We start from the raw sequence: 26530 nt of genomic DNA on the forward strand, positions 1-26530 counted from the left end.
TTACTATAACAGCGTTGTGTCGGATACTATCGTCTCGGAAAGATACGGAACTAAACCACGCACCTGCAAAGATATTTTCAAAATGGCGTTGGCCGGTGTGACAGTAACAGTTGAACCAGTGTTAGAACACCAAATTCAAGAAGTGAAGCTCGATGGACAGGAAGTTTACGTACCGTACGGATATTTTATGTTTATTTTAACAATGCACACTGTTTATGTTAATGATAGATAACAGAGTACATCATACCATAAACAAATACGTTGCATGCTGTCGCTTTATGTCACAGTTAGTTCAGCGGTAGTTCACTATTGTCTATGGAAAGTTTTCGGGAACAAGTGACCGTTCCATTTGGGGTAAATCGGATGTACTTCATTGTTGAGATTATGCCACTTAGGAATACTGGGAGTACTGCACCCGGTAAAGTGCATTTTAGCCGGAATACTTCCATGGGTTTCTCTCGTAAATACTTTCAGTTTGGGTAAATATGATAAACAATGGTGATAATTTCAAAACTTCAGTTTTCATGAAATTTGTAACCTTGTTTTGTCCCTCTATGTCTCGTGAGTGGTGTCCCAGTCCCTTTTCCTGTAATTATGATACTGTTTGCTTTTACCATAATAGAAAGCATGATAGGCATCACTATAAAGGGTGATTAGAAGCACCTTTAGTATTCAGCACAGTACTTAACTTATTGTCACAACTCATGTCACTAAGGCTGGCTACCATTTGTGAGATGACATTTCACAAAATATATAATAGTGTAATGTGAATCTTTTTTTAAATATTTGAAAGGAAGGCCCATTCTTAATTTGTTTTAACTACACTTCAGACAAACATGGCAATGGAATGCTAGTTGAATCAATTTGATGAAGTGTGGTAAACAGAGAAAGAATACATGACCTTGATATTGTTTCTCTTTCTATGCAGTCCATTGTCTATGTCGGAGAACCTCTCAAAACTTGCACATAAGATTGATTTCTACAAAGATGAGAGTGAGGGAAAGGGCAAGCCAACGTCAGAAGGAGAGAAAGACGGCGATGAGGAGAAAGTCCTGGCCCCTTTTCAGCCATCTCTGTGGCCCTGGGATTCAGTACGAAATAAACTTAAGTAAGTGATTTTAATAGTGTTGGTTTTTAACATGCTTAGTTGTGACTCACTAAATAAGCAATTACATGTCATTCACACCTTCTTGAAACATGTTTAAGATATATCTGAGGTATAGTCAGATTATTAATCATATATTATTAATAGTATGTTTTGACTGCCTCTGTGGTCGAGTGGATAGAAACTATGCCAGAAGACTTAAGATCTATTTTTGTATCCTCAGTCAAATCATACTGAAAGACTTAAAGGATAGTACTAGTTATTACTATACCTGGTGCTTGGCATTAAGGACAAATCAAGGACTAGTCCGCTAGGACTCTGTTTACTGTGTATGAATAAGTTAGCTTTGTTACCAGCTGGTTACAACTCTGGCATGGTACTATCAAACCAGGATTTGTCCAGACTAGTACAAGCAGATGCATATGCACTCACTCCTAGGGCCAGCACGGGTGACTGAGGTCTTGGGGTTATGTGGGTCCTGAGTAGAACCAGAGTACCCACAGGACTACCCACACCCGTGGTAATGTTGGCAAGATATCTTGCTTGATGCTTTTCCAATATTGGTAACAAGACAAGTTGCTATTGTTCACTATTCATTCTGATTGTACAGACATGCCTTAGACTTTTATGAGTTTAGTAAAGGTTCATTTTACTTCATTGTAAGCATGATCAATTTAGAAAGTTTCCAGATGACATGTTGTATCTAACTCTTGAGACATACAGTGGTTACCATGTTCTGGAAATATAGGGTTGGGTTCCTGGGATGTAAAATGTGACTTGTCCCAGCCCTAATTCCCAAACATCTTGAATTTGTCTTTAGGTCCCCATTTCTTCACACCCATGGCATGTTGGATGTAAGTAAACTTGATTCCTGTTTCATGATGATAAGAAGGTAGTCTTGTTGTCCTGACAGATCCTCCCTGACAGAGATCAGCGTGTTGTTAGATGTGCTCAACTTGGCCAAAGAGAAACGGTACATGGTTGCTGAAAATGTCTCACAAGAATCACCAGATCAGAAAGCTTCCTTACAACTGCTAGCAAAGAAGAAGGTGAAATATGTTGTTCCATGTGTATATTGATCATAATTAATTACTATTTCTAATTAAACCCTTTTTATCAATACATCAGCAGCTGATAAGAGTTAATAAATGAGAAACAGTTAAAATGACATCCAAATGTCAATCCTGATTAATAATTCACTTGCACAGAAATGTGAAAATGTTTAGATTATCATGCATAATATAGACAATATAATTTTAGTTAAATTTTTAACATTTAATGGATCGGTCGTATTCACATTTTGCATAATGAATTATTTCTGTTATTTGGTAGGGCATTTTTGTCTGTCTGTCTATATAAGTCATTATGTAAATGATACTTTTGAGTTAATATGTCATTACTAAACTTTCTGATTAATGACACCCCTATCTGAAAATGTACTGGATAACTGAAATATGCTGGCAAACTGAAGATAATAGCTAAAATGTTATTGTGTGAACATCAAACTTAGATTTGTGGACATTTGAAGTCTCAGTTTCTGTCATATCAGTCAAGTTGTACCTGTGTTGGACTGTCAGTGACAAGTAACTCATCTTCTACAGAGTCTGATAGAAGCCTCTGCATGCCTAATGAGAGGCGCTGACCGACTGAAGAAGTCTCAGATAGATGCTTCTAACAGAACCCAGAATGACTTCCACATTGAGCTACTCAAATTGCGACAGAACTGGAGGCTTAAACGTGTGGGGAACACCATTTTTGGGGATCTCAGCTATAAATCGGGTGAGTCAAGAAACCATGGTAACTAATTTGTATTTGTCTTTAAAGTTGTCAGTGATATTTGTAGCTACATGTTATGATCACTACTTGTCACAGATTTACTTCATGCCTTTAGCATGTTTAACTTTGTAATCAAAAAGGTAGTTGTTGCTCTCAGATAAGTGAGTCACATGTCAGTGTCTGATTCAAAATTGAGTCAGTGTAGCAATGACTTTTTCTGCCAGAGTCTGGCAGGCTGGATTAAGTCACACCTGCACCCACAGAAATGTTATGGGATACTGGGCATTATACTGTAGGTTCCTGTTTTTGCTTAATGAACTTGCCACAAGTTATGAAATGTTTTGTTAGTTTCTTCCTTTGCTGTCACCGCTTTCCCATTTGTCAAATCCTTCGATCGATAAAAATCGTGCATATGGAATGAGGTCAATAATGATCATTTGATGAACTTATATTCAAGGTCACTGTCAGTCACATGACCAAACCTTCCGAGTTAGTATTCTATTGTCAGTTCAACATTTAAATGTTTCATGACATCATATGGATTAAATGATGAAAGATTCTTAACTGAGGCATAACAAATGTACTGTGTTGTCTATGTTTAATTCACCTGGCTTTGGGCTGCAGCTGGTTCTAGGTTCATGCAGGCAGGGACGTTCGAGGTTGTAAAAAGTAGCGAGTCAACATTAGAGCAGGATGCTGGGGGTCCGAAGAGCTGCTTGGAGGTGCACATCCCCAGTGAGCTGGAGGGCGTGGCTTACATCCAGGTAGAGGTCAAGAGTGTCCCAGGTGAAGCCAGCATTTTAATTTTTCCTTATCCTGACTCATGCTAAATGCTTGTGTCCTTCTCCTTGCGAATGATAGTGGAACACTTGAAATCCCTTGAAGTTCCCTTCTAAAAAGCAGAAGTAAAATCACTACTCACCCAGGAGTTGCCTCCCTTGCCCCTTTGGCACCCTTTTGGTCACCTGACCGACCATGTCTTGTCACTCTCTCTCCGTATGAATGCCCGACACCCGGATTTACAGGGAAATCCAGAGTGCCATAAGAGGGGAGGTTGCCATTCGCAAGGAGAAGGAGACAAGCATTTAGGATGAGTCAGGATAAGTATAAAATATCATTCTTTTTCAGAGAGATCATCCTTGGGGTACATATATGCATTTTCTGCAGCTGAAAATGTCCTGTGACAGTTGTATCAATGTTTTAATAAAAATATTGTACAATAAATAAAATCTTTTTTATCTATTATACGTCCCCCACTACGTGGAGTTACCTCCCTGCTACGCATGCGCAGCCAACCAGGTAAGCACCTAGGCCCGTATCATCATTCCTTCTGTTGTCACTCAACCGTTCAGACGTGTAGAGTTGCCTTGCTGAATATCTTGTTCTAAAGAGAATAATGTCTGAGACTTCACCTGTATGTATGGTCTTTATTTGTTCTTGACGGAACAATTTTATAAGACTTTTGCAGTCAGTTATTTCTCATAATTGTGACTTTGTATTAAATTATACGCTAGCTTTCCCGTGGTTTACGCACGTGTTACTTTTCCATGGCGGGATGTCTAGCGTGCCATGTGGTTGTCATATTGCGTTATTAACCAAGTATTTCTTCCCGTGGTCGCATTGACATAATTTTCAATGTTTTGTACGTGTATATTTATGCTGCTGGCTCCGCTGTTAGCTACATGCTTGCGTGTTTGCTTTCAGGCGTTTACTGGGTGTTCTGTCTGTGGGCAGAGCATTCCCAGAGCTGATAAGCACGACAAGTGCTTGTGTTGTCTTGAAAAAGTCGGCCACAATCCTGACATTTGTGAACTCTGCATGGCCTTCTCCCCCTGGGCCCAGAAACGAAGGGCCGCGGATTTTCTCTTCTATAAAGAGTTGCGAGAGGTGGGAGGGGAACTGACCCAGGAAGTCTAAAGCAAAATAGTCTAAGCCGGCTAAGAAAGCTAAGGCGCCTAAGGCGCCTTCTCAGTCATACAGTGGTTTTGATATGTCTTTAATTACGCAATTTTTCCAGCATCATATGGACTCGATGAAGTCCCTTGTTCATGAGTCGGTTGGAGGTCTCCGTCGAGTTCATTTCCCAGGCCGCGGTACCCACCAGTCACTCAGACTCATCTGAGTTCCGCCTGCCGGGCGAGGCGTTTGCCCCAAGGCAACCCTCACAGACACTGCTCCGCATCTTGCCTTCCCTGGTGCAGGACGTGATGGATCTCCTCCTGGTTGGGACACGCCTCCGGTTCGACTTGCCTGAACTCGTAAAGAGGTACCAGCTGGGGGACGAGTCTACCGGCTGGCTTAGGCCGCTGAGCAGGGGCAGGCAGAGGAGCCGTCCCGCCAAAGGTAAGGGCAAGGAGCAGTCCTCTTCGTCTGGCTCATAGCCTTTTCGCTGGCGCGGGAGGTTTGGCCCGACCTCCCGTTAACCCAACAGGCTGTCGCCGTGGGTCCGTCCCAGTCAGTTCGTCTGCACGGGACCACTCACGCTCTCTTACCACACATCCCAGTGGGGGGCCGCCTCTCTTTATTCCTGGCGGAGCGGGAGAAGGCTACCAGCAACACTTGGGTGCTTTCCACCGTCAGTGTCGGACATCTACCACTGTGGAAGCGAGGCCCGCCAGAATTCACCGGCATACGTCGCACTCCGGTGTCATCATGTCCAGTCGGGGCGGGTATACTGCGCGACGAAGTTCAGGCTTTGCGTAACGGGCGGGATTTTATTCCACGTACTTCCTCGTTCCGAAGAAAGACGACAGGTTCCGTCCCATTCTCGACCTCAAGGGGTTGAATCGCATGCTAGAGGTTCCATCCTTCAAGATGGAGACACTTCGCTCGGTGATCTCCTTTGTTCAGCCCGGCGATTGGCTTACGTCGATCGATCTAAAGGATGCGTATCTACATGTGCCCATTCATCCATCGTTCAAGCAGTACCTCCGGTTTGCTTACGACGGGATGAATTACCAATTCACAGTGCTCCCCTTTGGCATATCCACTGCCTCCAGGGTGTTAACCAAGCTCATGTTAGTGCCAGCTACCCTCGCACGATCGCAAGGAAGGCGTTGTTACCCTTACCTCGACGACTGGTTGCTCAGCGCTCTAACTCAGCCAGCGAGCCTAGATTCTACTCACAAGGTGATAGATGTTCTAGTTCGACTGGGGTGGATCATAAACCTCAAGAAATCCCACCTGGTACCCACCCAAGATCTGGTTTTTCTCGGGGCGCGGTTCCAAACTCACAAGGATCTTGTCTCCTTGTCGCCCGTCTGGGTCACCAGAGTACGGGAGATGGTGTCTTTGTTCCTCTCCCAGCCCCAGGCACCAGCGCGGACTTGGCTCCGTCTACTGGGACATATGGCGGCGACTATCTCTGTAGTGTGGCGGGCGCGGTTGAGGATGCGCCCTATACAGCAAGCTTTGGCGAGTCTGTGGGCTCACTCGGAGGATCTGGAGCAGAGTCTCAGAGCAGAGGGCGTTGGCTTCCGACACCTTCCTGCTGGATTGGACGGGCAAAGTGCTCTGGGCGTTCCCGCCACTACCACTCATTCCCCGGGTCCTCTCCCAGCTGTCCACCCAGCCAGCTCGGCTACTTGTGCTGCTGGCACCGCTATGGCCGTCACAGAGCTGGATTCCGGTAATTCTCAGGTTTCTGGCTCAGCCTCCTGTTCTATTACCTTTGCGACCGGACATTCTCACTCAGAACGGCTATGGCCGTCACAGAGCTGGATTCCGGTAATTCTCAGGTTTCTGGCTCAGCCTCCTGTTCTATTACCTTTGTGACCGGACATTCTCACTCAGAACGGCGCGCCATACCCCAATCCAAGGATTCAGTGGGTGGCTTGGCCTCTGTCAGGTCTAGCCTCGAAGCACGCGGAATTGCTGCAGCAGTTGCAGACACAATTCTGGCTTCGAGGCGGGATTCGACAAACGTTCAGTATGAGGATAGGTTGCCCCACTATGCACGCTGGTGTTCAGATAAGGGGATTGCAGATCCCTTTTCTGCTTATTTAGTCCGAGTATTGGAGTTCTTGCAAGCTCGTTTGGAAGAAGGCTTGGCGGCTTCGACCATTCGTGGCTACTCCACCGCTATTTCCACTTTTCACACCCCTGTCGATGGTGCTCTTCTGGGCCAGCACCCTCTCATGCAGCGCTTTTAGCTGGCGTGGATCGGGTTCGACCTGCTGTCAGGCGAACCAGCCCACCTTGGGATTTGTCAATTGTGCTCGATTGGCTGTCCGGTCCTACCTTTTCACGTCTATCGGCTATTTACATTCAGTTGTTAACATGGAAGGCTGTATTTCTGGTGGCGGTAACATCTGGGCGTAGGGTCGGCGACTTACATGCTATGTCGGCAGACCCGGCGCTGACTGTGTTCCATCCAGATCATGTCAGAATTAACCCCCCTGGATACTTACCGCCCGAAGGTCGATCACGCTTTCCATGTGACAGCTCCTATCGAACTTCCTACTCTTACCCAGCCTTCCACATCAGGGACCTCTCCTACGAACACTCACCCGTTGGATGACTGAAAGACTCTCAAGGTCTATATCAAACGAACACAGGGGATCCGTACGGGTACCCATCTGTTCTGCTGTTACGGTAGCGGGAAGGCTGAGGTGCCGGCGAGCAAACAGACCCTGTCTCGCTGGCTTGTTTCGGTCATTTGTGCTGCTTATCAGGCTAAAGGCAAGCCTCCACCTGAGGGGTTGAAGGCTCACTCGGTCAGGGCAGTAGGCACGTCAAAAGCTTTTGCATCGGCACTACCCATTGAAGAGATATGCTCTGCCGCTATTTGGAGCAGGCCTAGCACTTTTATCAGGCACTATCAGCTCGATACACATTCACGTGATGGTGCGCGTTTTGGCCGTTCTGTTCTCTCTAGTGGACAGTGTCCTGCCACCCTGACCGAGTGAGTCTTGGTTATCTGGTTAGTTGACGCTGCTTTCAATTGTGTTTATTCATATATACCCTGTTGTGTGATCTAACTCCTTTCGAGATTATGGTCGGTTGTGAGTTGGTTTTCCCCCCTATGGTGCTCTCTAATAGACCATGATGTGGGTGGGGTTGTTTATTTTCACACTATGTGTGAACTTGCTATGCTTAACCTACGAGGTCGGTTCTAAGTACCTATCCTCCCTGTCGGTTACCCTCCCATAATGCCTCTCACGGAATCTCTGGGACACGTGACAGGTGAGTGTTGTGGCGTCTATTACATTATTCTTAACAATCGCTATTCATGTGCACTTGACAGAATTCCCTCCTCCCTGGCCTCCGGTCTTTGGGAGTCTGTGTTTATGCATATATGAAACCCAAGGCCGATCTCTCTGAAAAAGAATTAACTAAACCAGCAGAGGTTTCCAATTCTTTGAAGAGAGTTGTCCTTGGGGTAGGGCCGCCCACCTCCCCGCAATTCTGTTCACTGATATATTCAGCAGAAGGAATGATGATACGGGCCTAGGTGCTTACCTGGTTGGCTGCTCTTGCGTAGCAGGGAGGTAACTCCATGTGGTGGGGGCCGTATAATAGATAAAAAAGATTTTATTTATTGTACAATATTTTTATTAAAACATTGATACAACTGTCACAGGACATTTTCAGCTGCAGAAAATGCATATATATACCCCAAGGACGACTCTCTTCAAAGAATTGGAAACCTCTGCAGGTTTAGTTAAATTTTAGTCAGAAAATTACATTTTGGTCATCATTTCCCCTTATAACTAACATGCTCAGAAGTCTACTTGTTCAGGACCCGTGAAGATCCTGGGTAGAATAGGTCTTCAGCAACCCATGCTTGCCACAAAAGGCGACTATGCTTGTCATAAGAGGCGACTAACGGGATCGAGTGGTCAGGCTTGCTGACTTGGTTGACACATGTCATCGGTTCCCAATTGCGCAGATAGATGCTCATGCTGTTGATCACTGGATTGTCTGGTCCAGACTTGATTATTTACAGACCGCCGCCATATAGCTGGAATATTGCTGAGCGTGGATTAAAACTAAACTCTCTCACTCACTCCCTTGGTCAGATTATGTACAATATTTGTTCTATAAATACTTGGTCCTTTTAATGTTCATGAATGAGTTTTTTTATCTCCATGACTTTAACCTCTGTGAATAATTAATTCATCCATACACTTGTGATGAAGGAACATAAAGTATGCACATCTAAACATTGTGCAGTGATAGTAATACTATTGAAACTCACTCCCTGTCTTTGTTTCAGACATGATGGATCTGACATCGGCGACACTGAAGATGCCAGCTGGCCTGGGGTCTGTCCCATCAGATGCTTACTGGCAGCAGAAACTAGAAGTTGCACAAAATGTTCTGTTTTGTAAAGAACTATTTGCTCAGGTATTATATGTTGCTTCCTTTTGTCATGTAGAGTTTGAGTAAATATAGACTGATTATAACAATTCTTTTACTGTTACGTTCCAGTATTTGGTAAGATTACAGAATACCGGGTACCTTCCTAACTCCTAGGGTTAGGGTAAAGTTTAGGGTTAGGGTAAGGTTTAGGGTTCGGGTTAGGGTAAGGTTTAGGGTTAGGGCTAGCGTTAGAGTTAGATAGACATGACATTAACAATATGGTTGGTATGTATCCAGTATTCTGTAAGTGTACCCAGTATTTTATTGTTTTGATGTTTGGTCACTTATCATGCAGTAAATGCATTAAAAACATGTAGTAGTAGTCGCACATGAATTACCTCTAGTATGAGAGAATTTAAACTTCTCTTTCAGTTAGCCAGAGAGGCCGTCCAGGTGAAAGGCACCTCCCCACACATGGTCATCAGCAACCAGATAATAACGAATGTGAGTAATGCATAGATTGTGTGAAGTTAAGCAGCGTCGAGCTCGGAGAGTCCTTGGATGGGTGACCGTGTTTGGCAGCTTGACTCCTGAGAGTTTCTAGGTCTTGAGTCCTGCCCCACAACGAAGCACATGTGACACATGTGGTCTCACCTTGGGCAAGTGAGTTTGTTCAAAATTGTCTCTGTTCACCCAGCTGGAAAATGGGTACCTGGTGGAAAAGTCATATGACTATAACCTTCTAGCGCCTGACAGGCAGCTTGTTTTATCCGGGGTAATAATGTGCTGTGCCTTGATTGTTAGCGCTATGAGCATGTGGAGTTTGGCGCTATATAAATGGACACATTATGTTTTGTCATTGTACGAAATGTACATGCTGGGGAAGAATACAAACCCCAGTGTACAGTGAAGTCGTTGTGCCGTTTCTTATCACCACTTATAGGCACCACCGTAGTGATCACGTGGAAATGAACCAAATCAAATCTTGACAAGCTGTTGGGATAATTGTTGTCAATTTATGAAAAGTAACCTAAAAACTGAAACCTATTGTCTAAATGTGACAAAGCCGAGACATTTAACACATTTTTGCAACTTTGGCAACTGTGAAACAATTTAGTAAGGACACTCGCCCAGTAGGATGGGTCTCTGTGCATGTAGAGCTCTATGGCTTGGGGCCTTTTGGCCAATATAAAACAGCTGGATTACATACTGCAGAGTGGCATGGTTTGTATCCAAACTAGAGGATATGTCATAGGAAAACTGTCTACTGGGACAAATATGTACAACCTGTGATTTCATTTATGATTTCATTTGTGTGCCATGCTAACAATACATTGATGAATGGTTTTTACAGGTGTTTCCTGGGATTCAGCTATGCATAGTGCTCTGTCATTATACTGGAAAAGAAAAGAAGGTAAATATTCTTAACTGACTTAAAGTAGTAGTAGAGTGGGTTTTTTGCATCAGATGTGGCTTAGAGGCTTATTTGTGGGAATTAAGCCTCCCAACCCCCCTTAAAAACGGCGATGGTTTGTCGAGAGGCATCCTTCAATGTGCCAGTGGCCCGTACCCCAATCTTATTACTACCCTTTCTCTCACAGTCAGAGTGACCTGCTCAGCTATATATATATAGGTTGAATGCAGTCACCCATACAGCCGGTCTGCTGGAGCGTATAACCATAGAGTTATGTATAGCTGTGTGCTGCCCTGAATAGACAGTGGATATATCACTGACTATTTAAACAGGCTTATAAAGACTTCAGTGAATGGTACCGACAAGACTCGCTCTAAAATAGCCACCCTCCGCTTAGACCCAAAGTTCCGAGCCCTGGACTATCAGCTGGCTCGCCAGTGTGATGCTTAGAGCTTTGTACTTGTAATCCAGCGTTTGCAGTTCGAGTCGGGGTAGCGATGAAAACACTTTTGTGAGTCAGAGTCGAGTCAGGTCACGTGGGTAAGCGAGGTCGGGGGTCATTCCTCCTCCTAGGTGATGACATCTACGAAGCAGTGGAACGTGAATCGTTTACATTCTTGGTCAGGAAGGATTGATTGACCTGTTGTCGGCCTTCTTCTATGAGCCTTTTCTTCTCGTCTTCGCTGAAGTCGGCGGTTTTCCGAGTCTTGGTTCGAATCTCCTCCTTCATGCAGTGGTGCTTGTCGAGTTCGGCTAAATTCAGGCGGAACTCTTCTTCGGAGATTTTACAGTCCGTAAGCGCGACGAGACGTGATTGTTGATCGTGTTCAGCTTGGCTTCAGCCAACACACGGATTTCGTCGTGTTGTAAGGCCTTCTGTTGCAACCGACACGAAACGAGCTTAAGAGCTATACCCGCCAGCCCCGATACCCCGGCGGCTACTTCTTACCCGAGGACGACGGGTGCGGCCACGATGGTCGACAACAAGCCGATGCCGGCACCCCAGAGTCCCATGCCAGCGACCACGAGGGCCGTGTCCACGCCGTCGATGGCATTGACGGCCCAATGGTCCTTTTTGTGCAATCCGAGTCGCACATCGCGTTCTCATTCCAGTTGGCGTTTGATGTCGCTGATCTGTCGCAAACGAAATCCATCCACGGTTTCGAGTGTTTGAGCCACGTCGTCCATGGCCGGATACAATCCCATCTTGCACTATGTATATAGTTTTCGAAATAATATTTAATTGGTCCTCCGTCAATCGTCGATGAATATACTTGAAGCTGATGAGGTAAACGTGTTCGGATTCAAAATTCTGGTAGAGTAAAATTTCACCTGTAATAAAACCTCGACTCCCTCAAGGCTTGTGGTGGAAGCTGTTCCTAGTTGTACATAAATACAACAGCGTTGATTTTTTTATGGCGATCGTGCCAGGGTATGTTTAACCCAAACGGAAGTCCCACCCATTGTCGGGAGGCATTTCCAAGAACGATGTCAATAATAAGGGTAGAACCTGGTATCACAGTGATCCACGAGTCTGGGACTTCACTATATTGATTTAAATAGAGCCATTTCGTTGCGTCTTCCGAGTGAGGGACTAGCATATAACCCGTTTGTTCTGGTAATGGTGATGCGTACATTCCCTTTTAATGAACCGGAATAAAACTCCCCAGTAGAATCCCATTGTTTTTTAGTTCGAGGATATTACAATCCTGATCCATGACGAGATAGGGGTAGGTTTGGACGATTTTGATGATCCAGTTCAATTCGACGATGACTTCTCGACGTTCGTACACGTTGTTTTGTAAGTGCAGGACGTACAAGTCGTTTTCCGTGCTGGGTTTGTCGAATCCTCACGTGTCCCCGAGATCAGAGAATGTGATGGTGGCTAGCGGAGTCACGTTTGTCATGGTTTATATTAGAGAAGACATTTTAATTGGTTTTCGGAATCAGATCAGATGTATGTAATCGTGTAGGTAAAAAATTTTCGTGAGCGATATCGTGTTTTCCACGGCGACATTGACTCCCTGCTGACTGGTGAAGGCATCCACGCCCACCCGTACGTAAACGGAGTAAACTTGGTATTGGTGTTGTTGGGTCCACTGGAGTTTGATGCCTTTGACGATTTCGACGTTACCAACCCGTGGTTCGCCGAAGTAGACTTGGATGATCAGCGTGGATTGCACTGGCAGATTTTGCAGGATGCTGACCACGCTGTCGACTTCCGACACTAACTGCAACGTCGCGTTTGACGTCTCGGGTTTACTCGATAGGATGTGAGCTATGGGTTGTGACACCGTGCTGACGACAACGCTGCGTCTTTGCGTCGGGACTTAAGCCATGATCAGTGTTCCGTTGTTCACGACTTTAGTGAGGTAGTGGTCTTTGTTTTCTGTGAACAGGTGGGGAGAGTCAAGGGCGGTGTTGAGATTCCAGTCGATTCGAGAGGGCACGAACACCCATCGGTTGTCGTTGGTAAAGACGGGCGTGTTTCGAGCGACGACCATCTTCTCAACATCGTCCAGGTCGAAGAGTTTGCCGCCGAAGATTGGAACCATCACCTATGTGTTATTGGCGTTGCGAACGAGATTGTACTGCATGTTTTTTAAGGGACCTTCGGTCTCGACATCGTCTAAATCTCCTAGGTTACGACCAGATCTGCCGCTCACTTCGACGCGTTTGTAAATGTTGTTTTTGAGTTGCAAGGCGTACAGTCTGCCGTCGACGCCGGGTTGTCGCGCCGCTGCGTCCCCGTCGCGAGGTCGGAGATCGCTAGGTTGGCGCATTTTCTCGGTCGTATTCCCGGACCCGAAGCTGAAGTCATCATCGTTTGACGTGCAGCGTTGCGCTGAGGTATCCTATATGAACGGGTTTATATTTTATATCTGTGATGTTGCCTTGCGTAAATTTCTTGTACTGCAAGGTCGAAAACGATTCGGTTCTGCCGTCGTTGTACTTTTCCCTTTTCACCGGCACGGCTCTCAGCAGCGTGGAAGGTCGTTCGCCTTGAACGTTGTCCATTGTGCTCAGCTGATCAAGGTGAATGCACAGTTCGCGGTAGGGGACGAGGCTCGGCAATTTCGAGCCCGCGACGGTGTCTCTCATAAGTCGTCAACCCGAGTGTTCTCGCCAAGGGTAGGCCCAGTTTGATGGGTTGGTCTCTGTTCTTCAACTTGAGCGTGGCATCCGACTCGTTGAGTTTAAGACTGGCTCCGACGGGTTAAAAATTTTTTCGTCGTCCAGCATACACACGTTTTAATAACCATCGGTCAACAGGTGGCGGCTATTATCGATAAACAGCTGGTTGTTGTTTCTCTTAGCGCTGATATTCGATCATCGCGGGTAGTAGGTGAGATCCCAGAGCGCAACTTCGAGTTCCCCCGACGTGTTATCGATCGCTTGCAGCAGCGGAACGGGTTCGCCGTTCATGATTCCCGGGAGCGTGACGTACATATTAAAAAAAAAAAAAAAATGTACGTAATTATAATAATTCAATATGTTTACACCCAAGTACCAGCCTGGAGTGATTTATCCTAAAAGCGATGTTGTCACCGCTACCGATTTCACGCACATGAAAATCGTGGTGGATGCAAAGGACGGTTCCCACTTTCGAGCTCGATTTATCGATGTATTTGAAAAGTATAGGCTTTCAGTCACGAACGTCAAGGCAGTCCACGCATGGTTTCACAACCCAATGCAATTCTGGCAGAATCAACTCAATTTTGCCGTGTGGTGCGCGACGACTGGGTGCGGCGTGACCTTGAAGGACACTCGTCGGTCCGTGTTCTATTTCCATGTGTATTACCAGATCAGACGCATCCTGAAAGAGATCAGCGCCCCGATTCGGCAGGACAAGGCATGGGATGCATCGAACAATCCATACCATCAGCGGGCTTACGAACGGATTTGTGGTGATTTCGAAATCGATCCGAACACGGAATGGCGTATACCGGATACGAACCACGGGTTGGTTATTCCCTACAGTGATGGACTTCCCGTGAAAGAAGCCAGGGCTGCTTTGTTAAAACAAGATATCCTACTAACACCGGCCTATGTTCTTGAAAGTAATGAATGGAGAGATGATCGCATGAACTTTACGGGTCAAGGTAGAATTCCTTTCACCATCCAAAAAAGTTGAGCAGCCCCAATACGTTGAAGACGATTGGAAAATATATATGCTGGACACGTCGAAAGGGTTTACTCGTGCAGGCATCGTACGGTTGAACGATTCGATTTGAACGTACGTGTTGGCGCTCAGTTGCAAACACGTTCCGGCATCGTGGGTCAAGGGACAGCCCACGGCGCGCAGAAACAGTCATCGCCAGACCGGTAGATTTACCGTGTGCCATCCGGCGTTACCAGGACACGTGGGAATACGCCCGGTCGAAAGTCGACTATGTGTCGGCGTGGGACTGTACATGGCTCCAACAACGGTGGGATACAACAACAAAATTGTCATCGCTACCGCTGATCAGAAACTGGGCATCAATCCCGATGTCAACGTGAGTCGAGTCCCACCGCCCACGCATACCGGTGAAACGGGGATCGTGACGCCGCCACCAGCACCAGAGCCCAGCGATCAAACATCACCACCACGCCTATCACCATGCGAGGAGGTCAAACATCAGCAACACCACGATTGCAAAACAGCGCTCATGGTCGACGGGATCGCGGTCGGGGTGTGCCTCATTTGGTTAAAATTCTTTAGCGGCGACGTACACCAGGCCGGCCACGCCGTCGTCGACTGTCCACAGGTTCTGGCCGGATCACGTGACCATTTTCAACAACAAGCCCAGCAACCAGGACACGATGCTGCCCAAGATGCCTGGCAGGGCTTCCGCGGCTTTGCTGGCCAGTCTCGCCAGGGCTTCCCCGAGCAATTTCAATTGTTTTGACTGTCCAGTCTCTCAACACTTGGTCGGTGGTTTCGCGCATGTGGCTGATCTGGGATCGAAGCTCGTCTCGGACGGAGGACGCCACATCCAATCGGGTCGATCTTTCCTCTTCCAAGTTGCGCAATCTTTCTGCGATCAGATGTCGGCTGAACTCGTCCTCCGCTTCGTTGAGTTTGTTTTTTTCACGCGCCATATGCTCATCGAGTGCGTCCAGTTTGGCTACGTTGTCCACGAGCGATCCGCAAATGGTTTGCATGGCCTTGTTGAGCCCTCGCAGTTCCCGAAAGGTAAATTCGAACCCGGGCAAGTGTTCGTTCCGCTACGTGGTCAATAGTTTTTCGATGTTGTTCGATGCGTCGTCAGCACGTTGTGGTACGTCACTCAAATCATCTCGACCGACTGCACCCGCCAAGGCATCGAGCTCAGCATTCGCTTCTCGTAAAGCCTTGTCGAACTTCTGGCTTATTTTTTGTCGATAGCTGTTTATATTTAATTTATCGCAGATAAAGTCGGCACCGTGGCGACTGGCCAGTGTGGACAAAGCGAGAGGTATTCTTGTACGGGAGTCCATGAAATGGATGCCCGGAGCAGCTTTCACTCGCAGTATCCCTTTATGATCGAGTTCGAACTTGGAAGGATCGCGATAAAGAGGAGCTATATTTTCTCGTTGCTCCAGGGCATCGTAATAATAATCGACGGTCGTTTTTAGCAGATCATCACCCATGTTTCCTTGCGTGAACGAGGTCTCCTCATCGTCGAGCAAAGGGGTTCTATCGTCCCCCAAATCGCTATGGAAATATTGTCGGCCATGATTAATTATTTATTGAACATATATTATATATTTTTAATATATATAATGGCGTCGCAATACGGACGAAAACTCGACCCTTACCGAAAATTGAGAGAACCCTTGGCGGTCAAAGCCATGCGTGAATCCGTGACGTTATCACAAACATCCGAGCATGATCGACGAAAAACAAACGCTGTTGGTGCGCTTTCCCAACTTTCAGTTTGGAATCCGACGATGATAAGTGAGAAGTCGCGCCATCGTGAAGAAAACGACCGTCAAAATCAGCGGAAACAAAATTTTGAGCATCGACAACAGCGACATGTTCTTCAGCTACACGGTGCTATGGAGAACCGCGAGCGAACGGGAAAACACGAAGTACCAGGGGATTTGTCCAGCCAAGTGTCCTTCGACTCGGTTGCGCGTGGGGTACGGTTTCACACGAGGCGAGCAAGACTGGTTTCTGAGCTACTGTAGCTAGTATAGACGGAGCCCAGCTCAAGATAAATAATGGATTGTGGCCTCTACAATTTTTTTCAGCGTACGTCGACTAATGTATCGTATTCAGCGTGGTTCAAACTACCTACGGGCATCCTGTTTGTATTTTATGAGACATTGATTCGAGGTGAAAAAGCCACCAAACGTGTTTGAAGAGAGCGATCTCATTAAAGCGGAAGTGGAATGACGGGTTTCAGACATCCTTTGTGCTACTATAGACGGAGCCCGGTTTAAGAGCATGATGCAATCTCAGGATAGACCCGTTAAACCGAAATTAAGCTGTCAAGTCCCCGGTAGCGCGATCGGTTGAGTGGTGCGGGCTTATAATGTATAGTTTGCGCGGCTATACATTATCAGTTCGTATCCCGCAGTTGCCTAAGTGGATTCCTTGCAATTTTCGGTGGTGGTGGTGTTTCGGGTAAGGAATCAGGATCACATCAGTTGGGTCTCTGAAAAGGGCCTAGCTGAGCGGGGCACTCTCATGGCGAGAGAAAGGCAGCGGACGCAATTCCCCTTGGGGGAAAATGCGCAACCATCAATCTTTCGATTTCATCCCTTGGGGAATTGCGGCTGCCGGGGACGTGTTGCTACTTTTTTAACCTTTCTATCTTTCTATCTTGGCACATCGAAGGATGCCTCTCGACAAACCATCGCCGTTTTTAAGGGGGGCTGGGAGGCTTAATTCCCACAAATAAGCCTCTAAGCCGCATCTAATGCAAAACCCCCACTCTACTACTACTCTTAAAAATGTGTGAGACACTGTGAGATATATGACATGCATTGACTTTAGAAATATACCAGGCAGCCACAAGAAGGATGTTTCTTTGTGTATGCCATGATTCTTGAACATAATTTTGAGAATGGGGATGGTCAGGTACATATTTGTTTTCAAAATCTATTGAATTGCTCCATGAAACTGATATGCTGATAAGACAGCATTGTATACAAAATATCATGTTGAAGTAAAAGATCTTGACATACAAGTAATAAATGAGGATAACTGAATCCAGGTTGTACCACTGTGAACTAGCAAGTTAAATACACCTCTAGCTTATACACCTGTAGACACTGTGGACCAGGGAGTTAAGTACACCTGTAGCTTATACACCTGTAGACACTGTGGACAAGAGAGTTAAGTACACCTCTAGCTTATACACCTGTAGACAGTGTAGACCAGGGAGTTAAGTACACCTGTAGGCACTCTCGACTAGATAGATAAGTACAGCTGTAGGCAGTGTGGACCAGGGAGTTAAGTACACCTGTAGGCAGTGTGGACCAGGAAGTTAAGTACACCTGTAGGCAGTGTGGACCAGGAAGTTAAGTGCACCTGTAGGCAGTGTGGACCAGGGAGTTCAGTACACCCTTAGCTTGTACACCTGTAGGAAGTGTGGACCAGGGAGTTAGTACACCTGTAGCTTGTACACCTGTAGGCAGTGTGGACCAGGGAGTTAGTACACCTGTAGCTTGTACACCTGTAGGCAGTGTGGACCAGGAGTTAGTACAGTAGCTTGTACACCTGTAGGCAGTGTGGACCAGGGAGTTAGTACACCTGTAGCTTGTACACCTGTAGGCAGTGTGGACCAGGGAGTTAGTACACCTGTAGCTTGTACACCTGTAGGAAGTGTGGACCAGGGAGTTAGTACACCTGTAGCTTGTACACCTGTAGGCAGTGTGGACCAGGGAGTTAGTACACCTGTAGCTTGTACACCTGTAGGAAGTGTGGACCAGGGAGTTAGTACACCTGTAGCTTGTACACCTGTAGGCCAGGGAGTTCAGTACACCTGACCAGGGAGTTCAGTACAGGGACCTGTAGGCAGTTAGTACACCTGTAGCTTGTACACCTGTAGGAAGTGTGGACCAGGGAGTTCAGTACACCTGTAGCTTGTACACCTGTAGGCAGTGCGGACCAGGGAGTTAGTACACCTGTAGCTTGTACACCTGTAGGAAGTGTGGACCAGGGAGTTAGTACACCTGTAGCTTGTACACCTGTAGGCAGTGTGGACCAGGGAGTTAGTACACATGTAGCTTGTACACCTGTAGGCAGTGTGGACCAGGGAGTTAGTACACCTGTAGCTTGTACACCTGTAGGAAATGTGGACCAGGGAGTTAGTACACCTGTAGCTTGTACACCTGTAGGCAGTGTGGACCAGGGAGTTAGTACACCTGTAGCTTGTACACCTGTAGGCAGTGTGGACCAGGGAGTTAGTACACCTGTAGCTTGTACACCTGTAGGAAGTGTGGACCAGGGAGTTAGTACACCTGTAGCTTGTACACCTGTAGGCAGTGTGGACCAGGGAGTTAGTACACCTGTAGCTTGTTCACCTGTAGGCAGTGTGGACCAGGGCCTAGATTTTCGAAGCTCTCTTAGCGATAAGATGGTCGTAAGTGCCATACATTAACATTAACTTACGACTATCTTACCGCTAAGAGAGCTTCGAAAATCCAGGCCCAGGGAGTTAGTGCACCCTTAGCTTGTACACCTGTAGGCAGTGTGGACCAGGGAGTTAGTACACCTGTAGCTTGTACACCTGTAGGCAGTGTGGACCAGGGAGTTAGTACACCTGTAGCTTGTTCACCTGTTGACAGTGTGGACCAGGGAGTTAGTACACCCTTAGCTTGTACACCTCTAGGAAGTGTGGACCAGGGAGTTAGTACACCTGTAGCTTGTACACCTGTAGGCAGTGCGGACCAGGGAGTTAGTACACCTGTAGCTTGTACACCTGTAGGAAGTGTGGACCAGGGAGTTAGTACACCCTTAGCTTGTACACCTGTAGGCAGTGTGGACCAGGGAGTTAAGGTCCTTTCTGTGGTGTTGTGTAGATGCCTCTGTCACCTCAGAAGCTGGAGCACAACCACGTCCTGGAGCACTCATTGCACCAACTCCTGCGAGAGGTCCACTACCACAACGTCAACCTTGATCCACCACACCCCATGTTTGCCACGCTTGGTATGACGAAGCGGCGACGACTGGCCGGACCTCAGGGCGTCACACGTGGAGAACTCATACAGATGGCAGCACGATATGGCCGATCAAGGTGGGCTTATTACCGCAATAAGGCTTGGATGATGTTTGCATTATCATTCAGTGTAAATGTTATGTGATTGATAATTCTACATCCCATAAAAGCTGATCATTACTGATATTTAGACTGACACCATTAACATGTCTTGTTTTTGAGCTCATAATGCTGAATGCCAGTTTTCTATTCTCTGCGTTTTCTGTTCTCATGTGTGGATCCCTGTTATTGTGGAGCATACTGTCACATAGCTGGAATATTGCTCAAAGCAAATCCATAATCAACTGTAGTTAAAAATGTAGATCATAGGATATCAGCTTCTTTTCAACTTACTTTGTTCATGTGTGGTTGGTTGTTATGATACAATATTGTCATGTACCTCATGTTTGCTTACTGCAATTCTTATTGATGTCAGTATTAAGTTTAACTTTAGTTTGTTTTCCATTTCCCTGGGTTTTGTCCTTTCTGATACTGTTTTGTAGTACAAGATATGTGTTAGGAGTAAGAGTAAACACTGTGGTGTCATTGTCACCAGCAGAAGTCCACCATTACACACAATTCTTGGTCCTGGTACACCTGATGAAATGAAAATCTAGGTTAGAATTGCTCTTCAGCAACCATACTTGTCGCAAGAGGCAAACAGGATTGGGTGGTGAAACTCAGTGACTTGGTTGCTGCATGTTGTCCTATCCCTGTTGTGGAGATTGATGCTGATGATGCCAATCACTGGATCGTTTGGTTCTGAACTGATAGTGTACAAATTGTTGTCATATATCTGTCACATTGCTGAATGCAGATTAACTACATATGAAACAAGAGCAAGGTTTGCAGAATAGTGGAGGACGAGACACAATCATTGTTGAGAAATAAGCCAGGGTTGTGATTGATATGTTGTGATTTGTTTCCTTCTCAGTGACACCCTGTTGGAGCAGATCATCAAGCAGACCAAACATGCTGTGCTACGAGTCAGGTGAGGAGCGTGGCTGAACTCTTCACATTTTGTAGAAACATTTTGTTTGGTTGCATGAATAGCTAGAACTATTAGGATCAATATCTGATATTGAGATCTTAAAAGGGATTTTACAGCTGGGGTGGAAATAACTTTAAAATTGCTAGTGTACTCCGGTACAGTGGCACAAGTAAAATCACTTGCCTTGATAATTTTTCCACTATACTAACCGATTTTCTTGTTGATTTTTTAAATAAACAACATAATTAACATTGGAAAGTCAACTGGACTCCGGTACAGTGTGATATACAAATTTGCTTGCCCGACATAAAAAAACACTGGACTCGGGCGTCAGGCAATGGGTTATTTCCACCCCTGTACAGTTTTGATTTTATGTTTGGTTTGTTATTTCAGAACGATGCATTTGATAGATGAACTTGCTGTGTCGATTCAAGACCCCCAGATCACTGCACACTGGAACTGCCTGAACAACAGTCTGCAGTCAAGTGTCCGCATCAACATAACTTCATATGGCTACGAGAGTGTCAGGTTGGTCGGGATGATGATAAATGATTTGGGGGTAGGTAGGACAGCGTCAGGTTGGTTGGGCAGTATCTGGAGTAGGTCCAACAGACTGTGTTGATGGTACTCATTGGTAGGTCATACAGTGTTGTGATCAGGGCAGTCAGTGTTAAGAGGGGGAGAGTGTTGAGTGCAGGTCAGACAGTGTCGTGATCAGGGCAGACAGTTTTAAGAGGGGGTCAGTGTCGAGTGCAGGTCAGACAGTGTCAAGTGCAGGTCAGACTGTTGGGATCAGGTCAGACAGTGTTGAGGGCATGTCAGACAATGTTGAGGGCAGGTCAGACAGTGTTGAGGGCAGGTCAGACAGTGTTGAGGGCAGGTCAGACAGTGTTGAGCGCAGGTCAGACAGTGTTGAGTGCAGGTCAGACAGTGTTGAGATCAGGTCAGACAGTGTTGAGATCAGGACAGACAGTGTTGGGATCAGGTCAGACAGTGTTGAGGGCTTGTCAGACGGTGTTGAGGGCAGGTGAGACGGTGTTGAGGGCAGGTCAGACGGTGTTGAGTGCAGGTCAGACAGTGTTGAGATCAGGTCAGACAGTGTTGAGATCAGGTTAGACAGTGTTGAGATCAGGTCAGACAGTGTTGGGATCAGGTCAGACAGTGTTGAGGGCATGTCAGACAGTGTTGGGATCAGGTCAGACAGTGTCTTGATCAGGTCCGACAGTGTTGAGGGCATGTCAGACAGTGTTGAGATCAGGTCAGACAGTGTCTTGATCAGGACAGCAGTGTTGAGATCAGGTCAGACAGTGTTGAGGGCATGTCAGACAGTGTTGAGGGCAGGTCAGACAGTGTTTAGTGCAGGTCAGACAGTGTTGAGGGCATGTCAGACAATGTTGAGATCAGGTCAGACAGTGTTGAGATCAGGTCAGACAGTGTTGAGATCAGGTCAGACAGTGTTGAGGGCATGTCAGACAGTGGTGAGGGCATGTCAGACAGTGTTGAGTGCAGGTCAGACAGTGTTGAGGGCATGTCAGACAGTGTTGAGGGCAGGTCAGACAGTGTTGAGTGCAGGTCAGACAGTGTTGAGAGCATGTCAGACAGTGTTGAGGGCAGGTCAGACAGTGTTGGGATCAGGTCAGACAGTGTCAAGATCAGGGCAGACAGTGTCGAGATCTGGCAGACAGTGTCGAGATCAGGTCAGACAGTGTCAAGATCAGGGCAGATAGTGTTGAGATCAGGGCAGACAGTCGAGATCAGGGCAGACAGTGTCGAGATCAGAGCAGATAAGACAGTGTCAAGTGCAGGGCAGACAGTATCAAGATCATCACAGACAGTGTTGTGGGCAAGTCAGTATCAAGAGGGAGTCAGTGTTGAGGGCAGGGCAGACAGTGTTTCGGTTTTCATGACAATTTCGGGTAAGACCGGTAATGTCACTAACTGGAAAAGCTGAATTATTTGGGGTACCAGGAAGTGTTTATTTATTTGCTCGTTTGAATATTGGAACTAGTCATCTTGGTCATGTCACCATGGTAGGGTTGGTTTGATGTACTTGAACATCTCTGTTGAGTTTAATGATTGGTTTGATGACGTTTGTAGGACACACCTCAGCCTTGTGATCGGAGTGGACTCCATCCAGGTGATATTGAAAGATGGGCGGACGTGTACGCTGTCGTTTGAAGACAAGGAGCTGAAGGATCTGATCCACTGGCAGGTAAAAACTTTATGTTGTTTTCTGTGTAACACCTGTGTTAAGAGAATTCAAATATCAGGGCTGGTGTGTGTATCGTGAAGGCCTGTCTTACACAAGGCTAATTGTTCTTACAGTTATTCAAACAGATATGACTTGAAAGTGAAAATATGTTAAATGGTGTTACATTAGGTTCCTGTCTTGCAAGTACAGCTTGGTCCTATGATTTGGAATTTCAGCTCATGAATTGGTACCATGAAGGGATCTCGTGCAGGAATTGCATTTCTTGTTGACAAGGTTCTGATAATATGGCCCATGTTTCATATAAAGGAGGTCAGGAGCCCTTGAAGTTTACTCACGTAGTCTTTGAATCTTCAGTCACATAGAATAATTGTCTTTGACATTATGCTAATAAGAAAGATCTTTTGAGGTTCCTTCTATACTCTTCATGATGTTTTGTGTTGGAATCCCAGTGTGTGATATTGAACCTTGCACTAGACCAGTGCTCGTGGGGTCACCAGAGTGGAGAAAGGAAGCAATTACATCATTCAGATCAAGCTGACACAACGTGATATGTATTCTATGCAATCAGCACATTAACTGATGTGTCCCCTGTTCAGGTGTCACAGTTCCACGTCCTGGTGGTACAGCAGCTGGTCAAGTTCCAGGGCTGGATGCTGCTGTCTCTCAGCGGCGGCATTGGATCCGGAGACATGGAGACATTTGGCACCGCGGCTCCATTATGTTTGCTTCTCCCAAGGGAGATAGGTGGGTAGCTACCCATGAAGGTCCGGGTTAGAATATTGATCTTCAGTAACCCATGCTTGTCGTAAGAGGTGACTAACGGGATTGGGTGGTCAGGCTTGCTGACTTGGTTGACACATGTCATCGGTTCCCAACTGTGCCAATCGATGCTCATGCTGTTGATCACTGGGTTGTCTGGTCCAGATTCGATTATGTACAGACTGCCGCCATATGGTTGGAATATTGCTGAGTGCAGCGTAAAACTAAAATCACTCACTCACAGGTTGGTAGCTCTCATAACCACTTTAACATCACCTCAAAGTATAGTAATATTTTGTTGAGTCAGCATGGTACTGAAAACAGTCGACTCCTTTTGTTATCTACTCTGTTTATTGAGGTGAGAGCCCTGGTAAATGATGACCTAGCTTTCAGTGTACCCTGAAGTCCCATAGCTATTACAGCTCCAGGCTCAAATCAGGTGTGATATCACTGGATGTGGCACAAAATGACACCACCTGACTATCTTATGAAATAAACACATGGACAAACAGAAAATGCAGGTGAAACGTTAGACTAGTACACAGTCATGTGTCATTACACAAGACATATGTTTCCACTAAAATTCATATTATTTTATACTGATTTGGAATAGAACTTGCCAGATTTGTTTTATATAATCCAGACTGATCGTGGTATGTGAGTGTAAACAGTTATCTGCTCTTCCATATCCCTGTCAGTCTTCAAGCCGTAACAGTGTCCTAATGGCACCGGGTAGTCAGACTGCTCACCATGCAGTTGCATGTCATGGTATACTGAGTTAGTAGAATGATGCTTATATTGTCACTGGAAAGTCTGGTCTAGATTTGGTTATTTAAAGACCGCCATTATTCAGTGTGCATATTGCCGAGTGCAGCATTAAACAAATGAAAAAGATAAAATCACTAACACCTTAGCCCTGTTCTTCCAGAGTTCTTGCCTTAAAGAGTGGCCCATCAAGTGGGCTATCGCTTTCATTGAAGAACCTTGACCCCTGCGAGTACAACAAGTCGTCGCCCGTCACAGACCCCAAATGGTACAACCTTGGCGGGCAGTTTAAAGCTATCAATCTGGACAGACTAGAAGGGAGAAACTTCGCCAGCAAGATGGACATGTTAATGGCTAAACTGACTTCAGGATGAAATATTATATTGTCAAACTGGCATTAACTTATTACCTGGGTTTGTCATTTTTGGAAATAATGGACGTAATACCACAGTTTCCAGCATTCTTCATCCAGTGTGAAAATGCAGAGGCTTCAAACCTGAACAGATGTGGGAGGCTCACGAAAGGAGGAAACAGAGAGAATTGGAGGACGGATGTGAGCAGTTCATGCACTGGTTACCTTGGAAACATTTCATTGTGGGATGGTCAAGGTCACTGTAATGGCATGGATCAAGGTCAAAGTTCATCCATGTGATTAGACATCAAATGTACATCAAATGTGTGACCTGGCATTGTTCCACGGAAGTGAAGGTTGTTTAGTTACCGTTTCTCAGACTTTCCTTGTCACGACCCTTGAAATGATCAAGGTTAATCTGAACAACCAGTGTGGAGAAATTCCTTTACATGCCAATGACATGATATGTGAAACATTTTCAATTTGTAAAGCTTACAGACAGAGCTTTGAAAAAGGTTTTCAAGACAATAGACAATTGTTTCATGACCAGAAGAGTCATTCATCCATTGATCAATCTCATTCTGTGTATTGTGACATTTTCATATACTTGTATATTTTGTACCTATTGAACATTGTTGAATCATTTAGTGAGTATGAAGAAAGTACTCATGTAGTGATGTAATAATCATTTGCATGGTCTCTGGAAGCAATGTTTTCAGTGAAACTGAATAAAAGAAAGGATAACAATGTTTTTCTTACACTGAAATACTGAATGCAACTATTTGCATTGGTTGACATTTATTATGTATATAGACAACCATGTTAATAATTTATATCATCCATGCTGTAAGGGCTAACTGAATGTGCTATCATACTCCATCCCAGTGTATCACATGGGATTTGCCTCAGTTACCGGGTATGTTTCTAGACTGGTGGGCACCATACCCATGCTGGAGGGTTCCACCGTGCCCATGCTGGAGGGTTCCACCATGCCCATGCTGGAGGGTTCCACCGTGCCCATGCTGGAGGGTTCCACTGTGCCCATGCTGGAGGGTTCCACTGTGCCCATGCTGGAGGGTTCCACCATACCCATGCTGGAGGGTTCCACCAATGTGGTAAAGGTCTAGCACCTGCATCACTTCAGGCTGACACTCCAAGAAACTCACTCACTAACACTGCAACAACAAATATGTTCCCATACTTAACACACCAAACAGTAAGATCACTTTTTCGACTTAACAGACAAATCATTTTGTAATGGGATAGATGGACAATTTCATTCAACTACTGCTTGCATATACATTTGGAGAATTAACACACAAAATCAGTTCCATAATGTGGATTTCTTACCCCCAAAAAATAATTAAATAATTAAGGAATTTGATTTACTGAAGTCATCTTTTTTAGCACTCTCTTCCAATAAACTCACTTAGATTGCAATACCTGAAGCCCATTTCTGGTGTCCCCCTCGGTGATATTGCTAAAAGCAGCGAAAACCCATATAGTCACTCACTCCCGGTCACCCACAAAACCCTTGCACGGCCATCAGAGCTGTCCAGATGAAACGTGGATTAAACTGTGAAATGTATGCTATGCAAGTTTTGTTTTCTACATGGAGGCCTGCTTGATTGTGACTTTGTAGTGAAATCGGAGGTGTCGCTGGACGTGGGGCCAGATGCT

The 26530-nt window shown here is 45.8% G+C and overlaps 1 protein-coding gene across 1 annotated transcript; it reads left to right on the plus strand.

The window, feature by feature from the left end:
* The first annotated feature begins 77 nt into the window (after nt 1-77).
* Nucleotides 78-25597, plus strand: LOC124285160 (mediator of RNA polymerase II transcription subunit 17-like). The gene is given in 15 exon segments (XM_046721336.1): nt 78-174; nt 929-1108; nt 2019-2154; nt 2707-2884; nt 3506-3667; nt 9099-9229; nt 9617-9688; nt 10539-10598; nt 19596-19810; nt 20706-20762; nt 21156-21290; nt 22860-22974; nt 23571-23682; nt 23685-23718; nt 24662-25597. Coding segments are annotated over 15 exon segments (1890 nt in total). The 5' UTR covers nt 78-82; the 3' UTR covers nt 24873-25597.
* Nucleotides 25598-26530: the final 933 nt, after the last annotated feature.

Source organism: Haliotis rubra, unplaced genomic scaffold (assembly GCF_003918875.1).
Source record: "Haliotis rubra isolate DU_JTF1 unplaced genomic scaffold, ASM391887v1 Scf354, whole genome shotgun sequence".
Taxonomy (NCBI): domain Eukaryota; kingdom Metazoa; phylum Mollusca; class Gastropoda; order Lepetellida; family Haliotidae; genus Haliotis; species Haliotis rubra.